The sequence below is a fragment of the Atta colombica genome, unplaced genomic scaffold (genome assembly GCF_001594045.1).
Source record: "Atta colombica isolate Treedump-2 unplaced genomic scaffold, Acol1.0 scaffold163, whole genome shotgun sequence".
NCBI classification, from domain to species: Eukaryota; Metazoa; Arthropoda; class Insecta; order Hymenoptera; family Formicidae; genus Atta; species Atta colombica.
The window spans coordinates 577,502-598,986 of record NW_017259254.1 but is presented as its reverse complement, the minus strand read 5'-3'; the positions used below and the strand labels follow the sequence as shown (position 1 = coordinate 598,986).

At 34.4% G+C, this 21,485-nt stretch overlaps 2 protein-coding genes across 5 annotated transcripts in view; one reads left to right on the top strand and one right to left on the bottom strand.

Annotated features, from left to right (window-relative positions):
• Positions 1–21,485, bottom strand: part of LOC108686037 (tubulin polyglutamylase TTLL4-like) — a 165,927-nt gene that overhangs the window by 99,403 nt on the left and 45,039 nt on the right. For 3 of the 4 annotated variants that reach the window (XM_018191083.1, XM_018191080.1, XM_018191082.1), the window contains one exon: positions 4,866–4,922. The gene's annotated coding sequence lies outside the window, so the exon portion shown is untranslated. Of the gene's footprint in view, positions 1–4,865; positions 4,923–19,373; positions 19,405–21,485 lie in introns of those variants that run through there. The other variant, XM_018191084.1, reaches the window with a different exon arrangement.
• LOC108686040 lies at positions 13,281–14,214 on the top strand. Its single transcript, XM_018191088.1, has one exon. The coding sequence runs from the start codon at positions 13,483–13,485 to the stop codon at positions 14,005–14,007; it is 525 nt and encodes a 174-aa protein (XP_018046577.1). The 5' UTR covers positions 13,281–13,482; the 3' UTR covers positions 14,008–14,214.

Sequence of the window (21,485 nt, the reverse complement as noted above, 5' to 3'; positions counted from 1 at the left end):
GTTTTTATAAAATATTCCTAATATTCATATATTATCTTTTGTATTATTTAAAAAATAAAGAGATTTATTTATGTCAATAAATTAAATACTAAAACAAATCATACTTTGGATAATGAATTTCATTCAGATAATTATATAGAAAAGATAAAACTGCAGCCCTGTAAGAATAACGTTATCTGACGCAGAAATCTTCGAAGGGCCTACGTAGCCCAGACCTGCTCTCTCTTTTTCTTTTCGCTTTCTCCTTCTGCTGCTCTGACTCACCCTTGCACGTGTTCAATTTCAGCCCCTTTGAAAGCTCGTTCCTTATCCCGCTGGTCAGGATCCTAGAGAATTCTCGCCGCCGGACTCGAATGAGGTCCTTTCTCGGCCAACCGCTCCGCCCACAGGACCCTTCGCGAGAAAAGGATCGGGCCCCGACCAAAGAGACCCATCAAACTACTTCTCCACGTGTACGTAAAAAAGATTTGGGAGGCACAAAGACGAAGGGGACGCCGTTCATCCGATGATGGTCGTCGTCTCATCTTCGCGAAAAGTCATTGTCGCCTCTGACGTTCAAACGAGCATTTTCGAATAATTGTTATCGTACATTGGCGATTCGGGGCGAGTCCAGACGGTGTGGTAACTTAGAGAAATGTCATCGTATCAACGAATGAATCGATATTGAGCCTTTGTGGAGCCGAATTTTAATAGATACCAATTCGTAATAAATCGCGTGAGACGAAATTAAGCGCCTTGTATTATGTACAGATTTTTATATATCAAGACAAATTGTAAGAAACATTTTAGAAATGAAACTTGCCTCTATTTGATTTTCATTGAATTAAAAAAAAAGTACAATAATTATAATTGTTCAGCTTTTTTTTTCATTTTTCAGAAAGAAATCATTTTAAGTTGTAACGTAAAATATCTATTGTAATTTTTATTCCTTTGATTATAAATCAATAAAATTGAGAGAGAGAGAGAGAGAGAGAGAGAGAAACCATTTTTCAAAATTACTATTGTATATTTATTAATAATGTAATATTAACTTTCTAGGAAGAGCGTTGAATCATAAAAAAAATTTTTGAATGATTTTTATTATTCTTTTTTGTATATCATTGATTAGGATTTAACTATCCATTAGAATTTTCAACGCTTTGCAAAATGACAAGATTTACATATCGTTACATCCACAAAAATAAAAAACGCACACGCGAGATCAAATTATTCACGTATGAACGGAATATAAGAGTTGAAAAAAAAATAAATTATAAAACGCAAAACGGAAAAGAACACGTGAGCATTTCTTCTCCTGAAGGAAGACAAATCGAATAGACAGGATACTACGATGACACGGTCCACACTAATCCAGTGATAGAAATCCTTAAGCTGCTACCGGTCATTCGATGGCAGCGTAGGAGGGCGGCACAGAAAGAGAAGAAGGGAAATGTATAATTTATAATGATAATCCTTTAAGAATGGATCCGTGCCTTGAAGGCAGATTCATGGTCCTGCGATCTTCAATGCGACCCTCTCCTTCCGACATTCTTTCAAAACTCCCCCTCCGCTCGAAATTTTTTTCTTTTTCACCCCCGGTCGAGCGAATCACACATATCGATCGAGCATGCGGCAGTTTCGTAAGAATCTTGTGTTTACATAGGTGCAGGGCTTGCGAGGAACAGCTGTTTATTTAGGGACATAATGGTGATTCGTAAATGGAAACGGATCTTTCCAAGCTCAACGCGCAAGACTTTGGAAGATTTTGGATCTGAAGGGTCGAAGGAAGGAATATCATCGCGCAGTCCTCCAAGAAGTTTGTCAAGACTCTCGAATTTGGTATACTGAGTAATGTTTGATATTGATATTAGGATTTTCGTGTTGATCTTAAAGCCTATTAAACTCATCATAAACTTATTGATGTCTTTGTTGAAATTAAGTATTTCGAGGGAGTTGAATTCTCAAGATTTTGAACTCAAAGAGCCTTCTCGACAAAACGTAATACGCATGACTTCAATATTGTGTGTATATGGTTAATAATTCTTACAATTAAAAAAAATTAAAATAATGTTTTAAGTTACTTTATATAGGCAAAATATATCATAACAATGTATAATAAAAAAGATGATATAGAACATAAAATTCTATCTTTAAAAACGTTTTCCTTCTGTAAGTCTAAGGAAGATTTACATCGATCGTTCAGCATTATATAAAAGCAACGAGTAACAATTTTGAGAATATCCCGACGCAAAATTTATGCGTCACGGATACAGTTGTCTGCAAACGAATCCTTCTCCTTTTCTATGGCGTATCTAAGATGACGAAATTCGCTATTGAAAAATACGTGTCGGAGCATCATGCGAGAGAGTTAGAATGCGTCTCTTTGAAGACTTTCTCACAACGCGCAACCCTCCGAGAATGCACTCACCCACGTTAGATTCGCTTTTCAAGCGTTGCGGCAGGTCCTCGCATCCGGCAGGATCGTCCTCCTTTGCGCGAGAAACGAGGCCCATCTACTGATCTATGCGGAAGATCGCGCAAGTTCGAACACGTCTCGTTTGCTGCTGGCACGTGAAAAAACTTGATCAAAGCGAGTGTCCTGAATGCCCTGTGCAGGTTCGAACCTGCACCAACGGATCGGTGCAAGGAATTTGCCGCAAGCATTTCGAGTTTACGTAACGCGTTACACAAAAAGCAATCTTTTCTTCTTGAGCAGATATCATTCTGCCTTTGAGCAAAATGGCGAAACGGACCTGTTGAAACTTGCAAGAATCTACTTCAGAAAAAAACTTCTTTTCTTCGAGTTCTTATTCAAGTAAATTTCCTAAAATTGCATCATTCTTTCGTCATTCCAAGAAATTATTTTTTCATTTTTTATTCACGTAATTATTTTCAAAATGTAAATTATATATTCAAGGATAGATTAAAAGTAATTAAAATATTGATAAAAATAAGACAATATTATTTTTAATTTTTGTCAAATTTTCTCAAGTCTTCTGACTATTTGACATTATTTCAATTATTTAAAAAAACTTAATTAACTTTATTATTTTATAATAAAGTTCAACTTTATTATAAACTTTATTATTTTTAAAAGCTTATAGATTCATATTTTTAAGAATTCCATAACATATTTACATATCGTATGGAAAGATGTTACAATTTCAAACATTAAAAAAATAAAAGTAAAATTTAAAATTGAATAAAATTTAAATCCAATTTTTTCGAGGTTCAAGTTTGGTAATCTTCTCATTGTATGAATGGTATCAAACAAGAAAAAAATCAAAGCTGAAATTCGATAATAGGATTCAAATCTTATTTCATTCAGAATTGTATCACGTTTGAAATTGTATTACCTTACCCAATATATATTAACCAATGTATATATATTAACTTGAAATATAAATCTATATATTTTTAAAAATATCATAGATTGTTCAAATATTTGAGATAACGAAAGAAGATTTAAAAAAGTTCAAAAAAAAAATGTTAGATCAATAAAAGATACTGTACTGCATCGGATGAATATAATTCATTACAAATAATTTCGTTCTACTGTACCGTTAAATATTTTTTGGTCAACCCTTCGATCCGCTAACGTAGAATGTCAACCCTTTTACCTGCGAAGCACCGAAAGGATTAACGGAAACTGGCGAACAATATGAAAAAGGGTTTCTCTCCCGACAGGATACACCTGTGAAAGGGTTGAGTCGCGGGATAAAAGATTTCTGATTGTGAGTCAAAATTCGGGATGTTAGCGACAAGTGCAATAATTAAAACACTTCAGTTATTTATGAACTAATCTTCCTGTTGCCGATAAAAATCTACAAAAATCTAATGTTGGTGATTTCACGCATCTGTGTTTAGTGAAAATGTAGAAAAAGGGCAGCTGCGGAAATCGTGTTGCATATGCGCATCGTGCAGTCGGTGGTTGCGCGCGACAGGTTTTCCCGGTGAGAAATGAAACGATAGCGACGACGATGACGACGACGAATCAACCCTTGAATCGTCTTGAATTCTCTTTCAATAAGTTCGATTCGTTCTCGGCGCAAGATCGAAGTGTCGCTTTTATGATTGCGTGCTGCGCGCACATGTGCTTGGTCGCGAGGGCGAGAGCGCCCTTTGTGCGTGCGTTTGACCCTTTTTACCTGGATCACTCTTACCTCTCGGTTCTCCTTGTGACGCGAGAAGGGAACGAAGGGGAAAAATGACGAACAAACACCGGCCGGTGCTTACCCCGTACAGTGGCCCATTCAACGGTGTAAGATATGCATCTACGATCCCGAATGGACCCCAAAAATAACGAAATACAAACGGAGATTTTCATGATTTTGAATAATATTGCATTCACCCCCGTGGCCACCCTTAACCCCACCCGATACCGCTCCAACGTTACAATAGAATCGAAAGGGTCCTCTCGCGCGTCGCGGCATTATGATTCAGTTCTTATTCTATCCACGGAAATTCCATGAACCGGTCCGAGGGGACAAAGGATTCCGCGTTGGTTCTCTGATGGACGGACAAGCGAGTCCAGACGCATAAAGAATTTATCCATAAAGGATGGATCCTTCGATCGTAAGGAAATGACGAAATACTGAACAACATCTTGCAATCTGTCGCACAGATTTTGATTTTTACTTCAAAAAAATAGATGATTCACGAATTATCCTTATATCACAATTTTTATTTAGTCGCTAAATATTAGAAAGTCTTTCAAATTTGCGGTTAAAAATGCATTCATATTATAGAAAATATAACAATAAACACATAAAACATATAGTTAATAACATAGATAAGCATGATTTGTTTAAAATCATATTAAATCAAAGACAACACAAAATGCTTAACGGAAAATTTGTAGAAAAAATATGTATATATGGACTCACCAACACCGACACCTGAGCTCGTCAATCCGCTTCAGTCGTCCCGCGTTGTAACTTCACCTGCGGTCAAAAATTAGCCAAACGTTAATTTATGAAATAACAGAGCATTTTATTGTACGGGTGATAAAATGCATTCCGACCAACCGGCTGTCGGATATAAAATATAAACGAAGGAAAATTATAATCGCGCGCGAACTTCAACGCGAACATTAAACGTTTCGTCGAAGACGTCAAGCTTTACGAATTATATTGACGAGCAGTAAAAAAAGCTCGTTAGAAATCGTCGGGCGTATCCTCAGTAATTTAAGATGTAATTCGGTCCGATTACACATGGTGCCGTCTTAATAACTGAAATTTGTATCGACCCGCGACCGACACCCCCTAAAAAATATTTAATAAGCACCGAAAAAGGTGTAGTAGTCTGGGCTTACTATAAATTCACTTCGTTCGCCGTGAAGTGGCAAACACCATCCGCTAGCATTCGAAATAACAAGTTAAATCGAATAATAAAATTTATACGATTTTAATGTATCCCTAATTAGTTACGATTCCTTTTAAAAATATGTCATGTATTTTCTCTCTTTTTTCTCTTTTTCTATAGCCTTATATTTTATTGTTGTATTCGTTAAATAATAAACGTAAAAGTTTTTAATTTTATATATACAATAGTTATAGATTTAACATAATCATAAAATAGTAAACTTAAAATTATATTAAAATTATATTCACATAAATTGTATTAATGAATTATCATTAAGTTTATATTACAATAAGTTTTATATTTAAATATAATAATTAAAAGTAAAAATAATAAAAATCAATAATAAGTGATTCAAATTATTTCTGTATAATTTTCAGGTGTAAAAAACAGAATATATTTTACAAATTCCTTGCGTACGGTAAATTCAGATCTCTACGCGAGATGAGAGATAAAATTCCAATCAAGTAGATCTCTAAGGGGAGACGATATCTACCTGCTGATGATTACCAATCTCATAAAGGTGAGAAATAAAAAACGAATACAGTAGTCGTTGGATTATTTTTCGCTCCAAGTATAAATAAAGTTTTCTCTTTTTTTAATATCATCTTTTTGATGTATCCTTGATGTAATCTCATCCTTTATTCTTTTTTTATTCTATCGAGTAAAAGTACTAAATGAAGGTAATATTAATTAATAATTTCAAAGAAAAATTCAATGAGCAAACAATAATTTGCACAAGGAGAATAAGATAAAAATTGTTTGATAGCTAAAAAAATTATAAACAATTATAAATAGAAACTCTTATAACTTTTAGTTATATTGTAAGTACATATAAATATTAAACATGATCATCTAACTGAAGCCCGATTCCAAGATTAATTTTAATATCGATTTAACTTACAGTTTATCTTTTTCTAATTTACAATAAGTTAAACCAATATTAAATTTAATCTTACATTGGGGAAATTAGGTTTAAGTTCTAAAAACCATACTTAGCAAGCTAGATATAAAATACAAAATCAAACCAGATGGAACGCAATGTTACATGATAATTATCATTGCACACAGAATCGTACGGACGAATGAAGAATGTACGTAAGAGAATCAACGGCCTTCTTTCTTTTCTCGCGTGCGCTCACGCATAATGGTACCGATTTTAAGATCAAGATAATTCGCTACTTCAACCGCGGATGCAGTTACCATCGCCTCGAGAAATAAAGCGAGACGCAGCTACCTTGGCACCGGCGTGGCGCGGCAGCTCGTTCGGATTTCGTCGTTCCATTTATAAACGATGTTATCGGACATTAAAATCCATGGAATGTTCTCGGTAGGATATTTTATTACCGCCCTTAAGGTCCATCAGTGAAATCCATCAGTGAAATCATATCGCCTTTCGATTAGACGTACCGTCACTAAAGGTAGATTAGTATCGAGTTTTCGGATACTCTTTAAATCTTGATGGCACAAAGCGTTTCCTAGTTTTTTTATTACCTTCCACAATACGACTTAGATTCCAACTAATTTAAGTTCAAATCATATCGCATTACTTGCAATAAATGTAAAAAAAAGTTAGAAAATTATATATAAACAATGATGTAATCGTATCATAACTCTCCGCCAGCTGTTGGACTTTAAAGGCACAATCGAGTTTTTTATTGTAAACTTTGGTGAATAAATTTCATTAATAAATTTAACAAAATTTATAATTAAATATTATAATTAAATTTATAATTAAATATTAAGTGAACAATGTAAATATAATTAAAATCTGTAAATATAATTAAAATGTAAATATAATTTAAATCTGTAAAAAGTAAGGAAATTCCAACTTCTAAGATAATAAAAATTTGTTAAAGCTTTCACAAGTATGTAAGATTTTCTTCAGATTTTTATATAGACCAGAGAATACAAGATATAAAAATATGTACTAAAAATCGAAGACTTGCGAATAAAAAGGTGAAAATATTTCACATTGTCAACGGAGAATTAATGTACTTCTAATAAATTAATTTTACTTAAATCATATTGTCTACATAACAAAAAAATTAAGCTACATAAATTGGTTAAAATATTTTATCCTGAAAATTTAAAGTTTATTAAAAATTAAATAATCTGACATATTCAATTTTCGTTAAAAAAATTTCTCTAAATTTGCTACAAAATATATAATTTAAAAAATACTTAATAGTATCAGATATCTATCCTGTGAAAAATTACAAAATAGGGATATCTCGCATATCCTTTGTTTCACCTCTGCAATCATCTCGCCAATTTATCCACAACCGACTCAATGAACCGCAAAGGAAATCATTTATTAAAGTCCGCGAGAAAGAGAGAGCGAGCGAGTAAGAGAGCGAGCGACTGCAGCCGAGTAACATACGTCAGAAATTTTCAACAGAAACTAACCGGATTCACGGTGGGCGCCATGCACAGGCCAAGTTATCTCGATCTCGAAATCGGCACGATTACACGCGAGTGCGCGAGGAGGAAGCAGAAAAAGAAGCAGAGGAAGGCGGAAAGCGGAGAAAGGGAGTGAGAGCGAGAAGAGCGCGGCAAGACGAGGATGCACTTCTGCTTGCACCTGCCGGTGACGTCAGAAGGGACTTCTTGTTTGGGCCTGCTCAGCCCCGGGGGTCACTACTACTGTTTTAAGTTGGCCTGTTCGCTTCTTCGCCTTCCCTTTTCCCTTCAAGCCCTCATGAGGCCTCTCCCTTTTCGCGTCTACCCGCTGCATCGTCGAACATGCGTGTACAAGTCGGACTTCATACGCGAGCGCAAAGAATGCCGCGCCGGTCATTGCTCACGTATTAATTATATGCTAATGAGAATACCGTGTAGAATCTCATTCTCAAACGCTCGATGGGCATTTCCATAATCATGATCTTTATACGCAAACAAAAATGGATTTTTTTTGATAAATAATTGTCTCATCAATCACAAATTTCACAAATTTATTGTCCAGAGATTTAATTTGTATTCTAACTTATGTAAGTATAATATAATATGTAAGTATAATAATAGAATTCAATTAATGTATAATAATAGAATTCAATTAAATAATTACACTGAAAATTTATTTAACAATATGATCCAAGAGTTTTGTCAGCAATTTTTTTATTTCTCTTTGTGCGAATAATTATCTTTGCATTATGTATTTTCTTTGAAATTATTAACCAATTTTCATTTAATATCATCAATAACTTAATATCAATTCAATAAAAAAAAATATATTTGTTTCTAAAATTGCTTCTAATTTTTTCTTCTCCACAAAAATAAATATTCAAAATAAAAATGATTTATGTTACATTTGTTATCGCAAATACTTGTTTCTAGATAAAATAATGCCGACTTCTGTAATATTCAATATATATTGTACTTGCGATAACATGCGTTGTAAAATCGAAAAAAGATCCTATCTGCAGATGATGTAATAAATAAACAAAAGAAATTCACGTGTGCTTTCCTCGAGCCATTTTTTAGATACATTTCGCAACGCGCGTTCAACCTGATTATTCAAGCGTTCGCAAATTCTTTTTCTCGTTGATTAATGACGTGATAAGCGATCGAGTAGCAAAATGCCAGGGATAGCATTTTAATCAAGATTGTGTCATATTCTTCACCTCTAATGTTTACTATGGCCGAACGTGAAGGGGATCGCACGTTCTACCTTCAGAATAACATTTTATCTGATGAGACCTGCGACACTCATCTCGCACGTGATTTGCATAATCTAATACCCTCGTCGGAGGCCCAGAATAAATATGCGAATATGACGCGTTGTTTCTAAGAGATTCAAAGCGATATAATTTGCAAGCGTGATAACAGCTTCGGGTGCTGCGTAATGTTTTCAGTAAAAATATTATAAGCAAAGATTTGTCTATATCTTTAGTTTCAATATAAAGAAATTTCGACTAAATTCATAAATATAATATTGAATTAAAATGTACAGCCATCTTTTTGTTCAAAAGAACAAAAGATGCTTCCTTGTTTAAGAAAAAAGTTGAAAAATAATTCATCACAAAACTTTAATGAGTTTTGTGATGAACTATTTTTCAACTTTTGAAAGTTGTGAGGAACTTTAATTTTATAATACATAGTAAAATAAGCTTCAATAAAACTGATATTTAGAATCTTCATATTTTTCAATGGAAATTATCATTGACTTATTCAGACATAAATACATCAAGTAGAACTACAAATATATCAAGTCAACTCTGAATAAATCAAGCAATAGTTTTGATAACCAAATGACTTGGATAATAGAGACTCACTAATTTTTCCCTTATTTATATTTATTAATTCCGATAATAGAAGCTGATGACGTTCAGAAAACTGAAGCGAGCGCGCTTATTTTCCTATAGTCACTTTGGATAATAAGAACTCGACTATGAGTTCATATATTTGAAATTGAGCATGAACTTGCTCGAACATTATATAAATAGAGTGCAGATAAAGTTCTACTATATAATAAATCTCGAAATTACAAAATCGAATATTATTAACGCCCGAAGAATTTATGCTGCTAATTAATGGAGCGATATGTGCTGCTCAAGGAACGCACATACATCTTCGATGTTTATCATGCTGCACGTGATTTGTCGTTCTGTTAAACGATACGTCATTATCGACGATAATAAAATGTATGAGTATAAATTTCCGAACAGGAATGCACGTTGCTAAAATCCAACGAAACGTTTTCAAATCGATGATGTCTCCACATAGTGAACGAGAAAAATGATCATGAATTATTAATTTCACGTAAGACGTCTCCGAAACGACGTGCGCGTCCGCACGAAAACACGTGGGCGCGGCTTTAAATCAGGACACCGTGCGAATGATCTCGAATTAATTAAAATTTGACGGTCGTATTAAGAACCGGTTGTAAGATCTATCCAATCCAGCGATGAAGATCCTGCGAGATAAGAACGAGTATTTCTTTCCAACGATTGCGAAGAGAGAAATGAAATGAGCGATCCCTGAGGACTGTTAGAATAGAACGTTCGCGGATCTGCTCGCAAACCGGTTTAAATTCACGATTAACAGGAAACGTGCGGAATTATCCGTTTCCTCAATTTTCATTAGAGAGTTGCCTGCTACCTACGTTAGAAGACGTTCGAGTTGAAGTCACTGTTGCGATTGATTCAGCAGATCGACAATATAATATGACAATTATCTATGAATATATTGTTTTATGCTATTTGATTTCCTATGTTAATTGTACATGAACGGAAGTAAGCGAGGCTTGAGCGCTTTTACGAGTTAATGTTGGTGTAATATTCAACATACGATACACTTCATTGACTTGGCTAACACATAGGTGAAACATATATATTAAGCAATCAATCGATATGCTTAACGATCCACGACGCTTTTAAATGCGTCATTTGAATGAAAGGTCGATGATTTTTCGGTTAAATGTAGAACAAGGCAAAAATTAAAGTTCGTCAAGTTCGCGAGTTAAAAAATGAAGGTGACATGACTGCTACGTCAATAATATTTAATTAAATGTTCCATAAACTTTCAAAACAAAGATAAAAATAAGATAAGATCAAAGATAAGATTAAATCTGAATTGGAAATTATATACAAAGATTAACTAGAAATAGAATATAAATAGAATATAAGCATAAATATTGAATAATATTAGGTGTAGTAAAAAGAAATCCATTATTTTTGCATGAAATTGAATGGAAAAATAATGGATTTCTTTTTACTACACCTAATATGAATAACGTATAAATATTTTTATTTTTATATCTAATTTCAGCTTATACCGATAAACAGAAATTATAGTCTGCATGTTATTTTTAAGTTTGTAAAAAAAATCTCCAACAACTGATAAAAAAACCGACTGCCACATTACAATATAATAAGAAGCATAATATTTGCAGTACTTGTTGCTGTATATCAATTTTACAGTTAAAAATTTTCGAAAGACTGTTCAAAATTTAAAAATAGAAAAGTGATATCTTAACACAAAAGCAAATAAAATAACTCTTGCAAATCATAAAAGGTTCACCGCAGTCGACAGTTTCAAGGCTCGCTTTACCTGCCTCAACTATATTTCCGAAATGCAAGCAAATGAAAACAAATAGTACCTGAGTGTACCTGTCCTTCGAGGGAGCAAAGTTTGCCTGCGGCGTATGGCTACAACATGCCTGCCTAGCTCGACAGGACCCTCCACAACTCGATTTTCACCCTCGATAGGTTTTCACTGCTGTTCAGGTGCATCACTAAAACCTCCTAAACTGTCACATCGATGATTTTACATTTAAATCAATGCAAGTAAATCTTTTCCTTCCCCTCTCTGTACAATATAATTATTTGCAAGAATTGAGAACAAAAAAATCATCACAACATATATTCATTAACTTGTATATATTTATAGATTTATCTATCTAGTACTGACATATCCATAAAAGTATCCGTCTTCACCTGATGCTCGTATTATGAAACAGGTTGTAAAAAAAGTCCCACCCTGTAAAAAAAAGTCAGCAATTCATAGGGTGCGAGGTGAAACAGAAAAAGTTCACCTCACAAAACTTTCAGACTTTTTTATGACGGTACAGCTAATGGACGTACCGTGATCGTGTCATGAAGACAAGGGGCCGAGTTTCGAGATAACAAAAAATCCGGTCGGAGGCGTATTTAATAGCGGGGATTGCCGCACCTATCACGAGGCGTCTAGACGCTTCTCGGCTCTAAATCTCTCATGCACAGTGGGGTAATGAAGGAAACCGGAGTACGTTATTACCGCACGTTAATTACTATAACTTACGGCTAGCTATACGCTAACCCTTTGACTTAAAAATTTTCAACAACGACCGTAGCATTATTCTTTCTGAACTAAGGGAATCATTTATTTAAAAATAAATTATTTGTTCAAAATTTTTACTTAAAGTACATATTTAATAAAATGATTTCTAATAAAATGTAGATATTTCGATATAATACTTTTTAATTCTAATTACACTCTCTTAAAAAAAATTTAGAGATGATAAAAGATGTTAATATAAACAATAAAAATATTTGCACTCTTTTCCAATTAAATTTATATATAAGTAAAACTTCGTAAAAGTTTGATTAAAATTATAATGTACAAAATTCTATAGAACTAATTTCTTTTACTCCCGTCATCTGTAAAGAATCACACACGTAGAGTGTAGAATTTCTATATTGCAATGCACCAAGTCACGCTACTTCGCGTGGCAAAATTGAATACACAATGATGATTCCATCTTACACGAGTTGATATTATAAACGTTTTCGTGAATCTAATAATCGACTAATTCATAATTAAACACTGAGCTTTCTCCGCTCGTATCATTATTTCTATTATCGCCGATGTTGTATACAATCAGTCAACTTATCATCCTCAAACCACACCACTTTCTATGTTAACAGCAAGGCGCAACAAGTTATTCTATATTCAGTGTAAAGCCGATGACAAAATTCGTCTCACCTCACGCAAGCTCGCGTGACGCGCACGAACGTGTCGTGACAGGTTCGAACCAGTTTCGAAGGAGCAACACCACCCCCTTTATAAATCTGAACTCTATCCTAGAAAAAGGGATCCCTCTAGAAAAAACCTAAGAAATCGGAGTCACGCGGAACAAGAAAGCAAGGATTCACCATGTAGAAGGTCGAATGGGGGTGATCACGGGGGTGTGCGCGCACGTGTATGTGTATTACGAAGGGGCCCCTGCGAGCAGGGTGCTACAAGGACTCGAGATAGGTGGTGGGCGATCGGGCGGTGAAGGCGGAGGAGGGAGAAGACCGGCAGATGGTCGGCGTGGACCCCGACGTGGGAAGCTCCGAATTCTCCGAGTTCCCACAGCCAGAGTGCACCTGCCTTCCCCACTCTGTCACCCTGTGCAACCTCGACGGGGCTATATAAGGACGGGGTTGCTCGTACTAAGGTACCATTCGCTCACTAGCCTCTCGCTTCAAAGCGACTTGCTCGAAAGCACATCCTTCGCTTTCAAGTTCTCCCGCCAAGTTCCTATCGAACGACAGTTCGTGCCACGTGTTCCGAGTTCCGAAGAAACAGTTCGGAAGAAACCGGTTCAGTGTACCGTGGTTCGAAAGAGAAGAGAGATAGAGAGAGATCAAGAGAAAAAGAGAAGGAGAGAGAAGAAAGATGGCCACTATCACGAGCGAACAAGCGCTCTTTGACTTCGAGCTCAACGATGTGTTCGAGAACGAGCTCAACGATAATCTCTACAACCTGAAGATGTCGGAAGACAAGGCCATAAGCAGCCGCAAAAGTAGACGCATGCTGAAGCCGCTGAAGCCGTTGCTGCGTATGCTGAAGAAGCGCACCAGTAGTTATGTCAAGAACAATAACAAGCGTCAAGAGGCCATGCCTCAGGTGGAGATCTTCAGCGAGGAGATCGAGAATCAGAACAACGCCAACGAGGCACTGGAGCACAGGCTCTTGCAAGAGCTAAGGGATGCCGAGGAAGGAGCCGCCATCACCGTCTGCCTTGACGGACAGATGACCGTCGTGCCGGTTGTGCCTGGTCAGTGCTACGTGCCGGTGCATTTCGCTCACACCCACGCTGGCGATTTCTACTGGACAACGCTCAGCATGGCTGACAGAGACCTGTGCTACAAGGAGCGCGCCTTCTCGCAGTATCAGCTTCCCGAGGTGCAAGTGGCGTGAGGTGTCATCATCGAGAACGACAACATCTACCTCATAGGCGAATCACCCGAGCTGATTATTCGAGATTCGCTGATCTTCTTCCCGCGGAAGCGTCCTCGAGGTCGAGGACTGACATTGTCAATCGAGTCGTGAGGCGACAATGATAGATAGACATTTCGAAACTGTGATCGTTAGATTATATTATGTAGCTATAGCACATTGACATTTGACTGATCGAAAGGAACATTCCTTGTAGATAAGAATTGATATGATAAAGAGAAAGAGACGCGTTCTATTTTTTTTTTCTTTTTACATTGCGGCAACATTTGTCGCGTTTGTGATATTTGTACCTATTATATGTATACACATTCATAGAGTGTTTATTTCAAGATTGTGATATCGGCTTTAATGTCAGCAAGTATAGCTGATTTTCCTATTGTCTTCCAATATTTGTTTAAAATAAATGTTACTCATAAGCATACATACCTTGTCAATTAATCTTACCTTTCATCTTAGTCTTAAGTAAATAATTTTAAGAATATCTTAGTAGAAATCTTAAACCTTTTTTATTCTTTTAATTAAAATATACTTCTTAATCGCAAAGAAAAACATATTTATCGTAAAAGAGATACTCGAAGCTTTTAAATTCAACATGACATTCTTAAAAATCGTTCCACAAATCAAAATTCAAAATCCGAATATTAAATTTATTAAATATTATTTTCTAGAAACATTTTTCTTTCAAAGGAATTTTTTTGAAGTTCATTAAATTTAACAATCTGAAAATATCTCAAGAAGGCTAACGTAAGATTTGATCAGATACTTAAGATAAGTTCGAAGGGACGTCGAACAAAACTATTTCATTCATAAAAGCTAAGTGGGAGGGAGATTTTAGGCGGGAAACCTTCCTCAAGGTGAGTATGGAGTATTCGAAGAGATTGTAATTTTCAAGTGTGATTACAAAGAATTTCTATGACAGAAATTTCAAATTTATTTTTTCTAGATTTTATAAACTATTCTTCACTATTAAACAGAATTATCATTGCTACATCAATGTTTTATTTTTACATCAATAAAATAGTTCTAATCAGTTATGTTTTTAAAACAAATGAGTTATAGAGATACACAATATTGAATATATTTTTTTTTGTAATAAATTCGGAAATAAAAAAAAATAGAAAAACGTAGACAATAGTTCATTTGATCGAAAATGCTGCATAGATATGATCGACATTATGCACATGTGTTATCCATATGTGACAGACACATGTCCACTGTGTGGGGGTAGATAGGGTGTGTTCAAGTTCACATGATTTTCTACAGTGGACACGGGGGTAGAACCTCGATTCTTCAGAAGATAATAAAAGGTACCACGATGATCAGTAACCATACATTGGAATATAATAGAATAATCGGAGGGGTGAATAATTTGCAAATTATACGATAGACCTGATCGAATTTAATTTACTTAATAGAGACATTCGATCGTGAAATATCCTGATTTCACCTGGCCTCATAATAATTTATCAATAAAAAATAAATAAGCATATTATTTACAAGAAATAATAGTTTGTTGCTATATTATTATTCAAATACAATAAAAGCGATGAATAATATATGCTCGATTTTTTATATATTCATACATTAACTAATATTCTATATTTTTATAAAACATAAATTCTCTAATTAATACACTCATTAATTTATCGAAACTCATGCTATGCTATCTTTTTTAATTAAAAATTCAATAAAAACGCACCGCTAAAAATGATTAAATTAATAAACTTTTAAAATAATTTTTTATTATTTATTTTATATAATTGAATTAGTTAAATGATTCAACGACAAATTAGCTTATAGTGAAAAGCCAAAGTGACTTATAGTAAAAAAAAATTATTTGCAATCTTCCCTTGATGTTAGGGTAGATAAGTATCAGCCTGTAGGCAAGCAACCCTTCGGACAACCCTGCATTTGATGCAGGTTTGCATCCAGGTTGGAGGGGCAGAAGCTTTCTTTAGCGTATACTATTCTACTTAAAGGAGGTCAGGAACGACGTGGCGACATTGTAATATAATTCCTTAAGGCCCGCCCGGAATGTATCAATTACGTGAGTTATTTTCACCGGCGGCGTCGCAACATCGCATCGATTAAATAAATTAATTCATTATCCTGTTACTGTTACTCCCTCTGCTCTTCCATCCATACCACGTTCTCTCACCTCATTTACGGTCGTCTCACGGCTATCCGGACCGTGTAAATTGGTCGAAACGAGTATGTCGCAAAACGTTCGATAACCCTTTTTCGTAATTACAGTGATTAAAATGTCCGCGCAAGAATTTTTCCTCGTACGAAATCGACTTTACCGAATAATATTCACACGACAAAATACTTTGACTTGCATTCATACACATCCAAAAGTATTCGAGATATTCGTGAATTTGTACAACGGAAGAATTCATTACTTATGTATATAAGATTATAATTAATATTTATAAAATTTTATTTTATTAATTAAAAATCGGTTTACAGTAAAAAGATAAAATTGTTAAAAATTTGTAAACTGTGTAAAGTAACTCTGAAAAGAATACCATACTTCGTACGATGCAGAAATTAAAATATACGAAAATAATCTTATTAAGTTGTTTTAATTAAGTTATTTTAGTTAAGTTTTGATTAAAAAATAAAATATCAGAATAATACGATAAGAAGCGATTGTTATTAATGGATGTGACTTAAAGAATTGTATATTCAATTCCGTACGGATACAAAAACGATTTATTTCATATTTTCTTTTATCGTGTTACTTTCTCGCAATCCTATTAGAAAAGGATAGTCAATATTGAAAAAAGTAACCGGAATAGACAGATGACTTTACTTTTCCTGAAAGTCATATAACCGTAAAAAACATTTACTATTATTTACAAAAGTACAGTGTTCTTTTATTTATTACAACATTCGCCAGACTCAATTTTAAACAAAAATAAATTTCTCTACAAATAATTAACATTTCATTCAACACAAAAATAATGATCAGTTTTCCATATTCTATTTTATCAATTAAAATATTTAAGACAAAATATAATATGCAGATTAAATATGTATAGATATAACATATCGAGTAATAAGAGATATTCTAAGAGAGCAAAGCACTCTCTACTAGCAGCGAAAGTAATAATCCGGTTGCATGTTGGCAAAACCGTATAGTTTGATGACGAACAATCGTCGCTACTTTCTCGATTGACATTTCTCAAAGCGAGGGAAAAAAAAACACGTGTCGCGCGGAATCAGCTAGCACTTCCTCCCGCATAAGTAAGTATGGTCGATAGTCGTCGGCCTTTACTATCCTCCGCGGAGTGAATGGCGCCGCGTACCTCCCCCCCCCCTCCTCACCCCACCCCTTCTCGTCGCGGTGACCCGCTCGTGCCAGCGGAACGCTCGCTCGCGTTACTCGCTCATTCCCACGGCCCCGATATCGCTGCATTAATGCAAGTCGGCGCACACGCGCGCACGCACGCGATCTCCCTCGTGCGCGCGTGTCAAGCCGGATCCAAATCGAGCGAGCGAATACGAACGAATGAACAGCTCGCTTCACTCGAGCACGAACGTTTCAAGCAAATTGTTATTTCTGTTTATTCGAGATTGCTTTTGTCTGGTTTCGTTTCACGTGTACCAGGCAATTTAAAAAAAATCACAGGAAACAATGCTTCGGTAACTAGCCGCTTCGATAATCATCTATGAATCATTCATCGAACTTGTTCGTCGTGTTGTTCGATAATCATTAACTGTTCGTAGGAAACAATCGCGTTTTCTCCTAACATTTGTCACGATCGCGTTTCGAATAAGGTAATGATACCTATACAACGGCTACCGGCTTCAGTCTCGACCGTGCGAGCATAAACAAGATTCATGTACGAAAACAACAGTAATTGTAACGGCAATTTAACTCGTCCGTGTAATTCCAGTTAGTCAGCTGAATTAACTGGAAATTGCCATTTAATCCAAGAAAGATAATTACTTTTTGTTGAATATTTCAAATATCTAAAGGGGTAATATTACCTCTTCTCTTTAGATATTTGAAAATATTCAACAAAATAATTATCAATAGCCGATTGAAGGTATCACGTAACTTTTCTTGGATCAAATGGTTTAATCCGACGTATTTTATTCTGCATTAATCAAAATAATAAGTAAATTATTTTCAATGAAAAGTACGAGGACGATGTAAGAAATATATATCGACAGACAAAATAATTGCAATTACCATAATTTAATTATAATTTTCAATCATTTTCGATGCTATCTATATATTTCTTTATTAGAACTATAATAATTATTATTAACATTATTGTATTGTAGCAATAATTATAAAAAAGAAGTTGCCAATCATAATTATTTATTACACAACAATTAGTAATATTAAACACTTCTCTCAGTGTAAGTAACATTAAAAAAACTAACAATCACAAGGCAACGATTTCGAATTTCTATTCTCTGTTGATTTCTATTTCGAATGTATAAATTACAAGAAATAGCGAGGTGAAAGATAGACGATATCGCGAATCTTTCATCGCGAAAGCCAACCAATTGTACCAAATTGTAACCGCAAAATGTTCGCAGGAAATGATTGTACTTTCTCTCAGTACTTGTCGCGATCGCCTTTCGATAAGAAACGCGACGACATGCGGAGTCGACCGCGACACTACCTACCTACCAGCTCGAGACTTGACGTTCAAGTGGGAAGGACGGCGACCTTGTGTAAACACAACGCACTGTACGTCGCAATAATAAACTCCAAGGACGTACGAATTGTCGTCTCGAAATGTTCAATGTATAAAAATGTTATAAAAATAAAATCACATCAAATAGCTATACACGAGCAAAAACATGAATAAGATCCTAAAATATATGTAAGTACACGTTGGCAGTGATTCTTAATAAAAATATTTATAAATGACTTATCAAAATCGAAAAATTTCACAAGTGAACAACATTTACATAAGTCTTTATAAAATATAAAGTGAAATTTCAAATGAGTATCTCAGAAGCCAAATTGATCCTTCATTCCTTGTAAATTTTTCAAATTTATAGTACCACAAACATATTAATTTTTATAACTTTGTTATTTCTCTTTTGTTGCATTTTATCGACATCTTCGCCAATAATTCTTTAGCTTACATTTTCTAAAAATTAAGTTGCATATTTTTAAATTACGAAGAAAATTAATTAAGGCAAAAGTGTGAAACTTCATCTGCGACTGAGATTACATTTCTATTATACATTTTTCATCTAATAATGAACGATAAATAAATCATATATCACGACTAAACAGCCAGGAAATGAGCCATTCACGAAATTTGTCTAACACCCATGCGTTAATTGGCACTCACTCTAAATCAGTCAATAATTACGCAAAGGAAGGGAACACACGCCAGTTTCAGCTGCCAAGAGATCTCGCTGTCGACGAACGAACGGCAGCGATGAAAAAGAGCGAGCGCTTCTTTCGCGGTGGATGAGGAGGCGAAAGGGAGCAGGAATGAAATTGGCTCGTGACTAATGCCGTTCGTCATGGATGATCGCGAAGCGTGCTTGCGCCATTCCCGTGCCAATCCCGCGACGCCATTCACGGGAAAAGAAAAGGAAGACTCGAATTGTCCCCTCGGCGTGTACGCGACCTCTTCGAGCCGAACACGTCGCAAGACCTGTTTAGAGCGGCGAAAGCAATTGAAATAGACAACTGTTTCATAATGATGTATCGATAAATAACGTGATCGTTCAATGACGCATTATTTGCGAAAAGCGAATAATTAATTATTGAAGAAGCCGTGAACAATTCGATGACCTAATGTCAAATAGCGATTACGAAATCAATGGAATCCTAGCGTGCGTTGGAATTTTTAAAGTAAACAAGCGGAAAGATACAATTTTCGTTAATTATTAAAAGATAATTAAATTATTAAAAATTATTAATGTTATTTCCAATATTGCAAATAAATGTAATAGATATTATTTCAGCATACATTTAAAAAATATTTTTTATATTTTTTATAGTTAAACTAAAGTTATATTTTAATAAAATCTCGCATGAAATAAAACTTAAAAGCAAATACGTTATTAAGTTTAAAATGATTTGCTTCGTTTATCTTTAATTAGCTCTTATTTAATTTAATCATTTTAATATTTTAATTGTTTTAATTTAATAGTTTTTTTTTTCATACATTTTGATATCTCCTTGAAGGAGATTTTTGTTGAAATAAAGATTAAAGATCTTTTGTAACAGCAAAGTAATTGGGTTGAATGCTGTTTCTATATAATTCGAGATAGAAAGATAGAATAATCTCTTGCTTATTTATTAAAGTAATAAAGCGTTAAAGTGAATTAACATAAATCAAAAAAACATTAATAGGATTATCTTGCGAAAGAAACCGGTAATATATTCGTGGAATCTACGATTTCTCAACCATTAATCTGGAATAAACATAAAATACAATAAAAATATAATATACAATATAAAATATAATAGTTCTGCATTTGATAATCGTGCATGTCAAAAATTATATGTTTCGATATTAATTTATCCGATCAAACGATTAAAACATAAAAGAAATGTAGCAAGTTAGAAATTTTAACTTCACTTGTAGACATATATATAAAATAGAAAAATTACAAAAAATAAAAATTAGGAAATCTTTTGCAGTATATGATAAACGATAATTTCAAATTTTGTTATTAACCTCTTAAAAAAAAAGAAGAGATAGTTCTCGAGAAAATTGTTGTTTTTGATAAAAGAAAGTAATTATAAGAGTATCTTTCGGAAAATTTCAATTTAAATATCATTAATTCTATTTCAATTTTCAGAATAATTGGCGATATTTCCAGGCAATTTCTAACTCTGAAGATTACTAGGAACGATTAGCAGTTCAGACATTTGCATCGACATGATTAAGGGTTAACAGGAAGCCCGTATCTCAAGGTTACCACTCGATATATCATTTTCACGTAGCATCGGGGCAACACGTTGCAATGCGATAAATGTGAAGGCAAGCAGCACGAGATGTAGTCGACGATTAACTTCGCGTTTCAATATAAAATAGAAAAGATAGAAACCACGAGAGTCGAGCATATCTTTTGCACACGTTCTTTACACATTCAATCGTAAATTTATTTGTTTTCTACAATCAACAACAAAATTCAAGGATACCTACTTGCGAAAGCAATCGCCCTCATGACGAATCTGCGCAATTAAAACCGGCATGACAGCTGCTGATAATTAATTATACGTTTACCAATGACGTCAAACGCAAGGAAATCTGTCAAATCTTTAACATAGTAAATATAATTCACGTAAAAGCATGTGTAGCAGAAACCGGTCTCAAGGAAAAGTTTAAATCACAGACAGATTATAACTTTTTTAATTAATTTTAAAAAATAAGTATCTAAGAGCTAATTGACCTTTCGATGCCATTCTCAGTATGGCATACAATTTCTTTTCGAATTTTCTT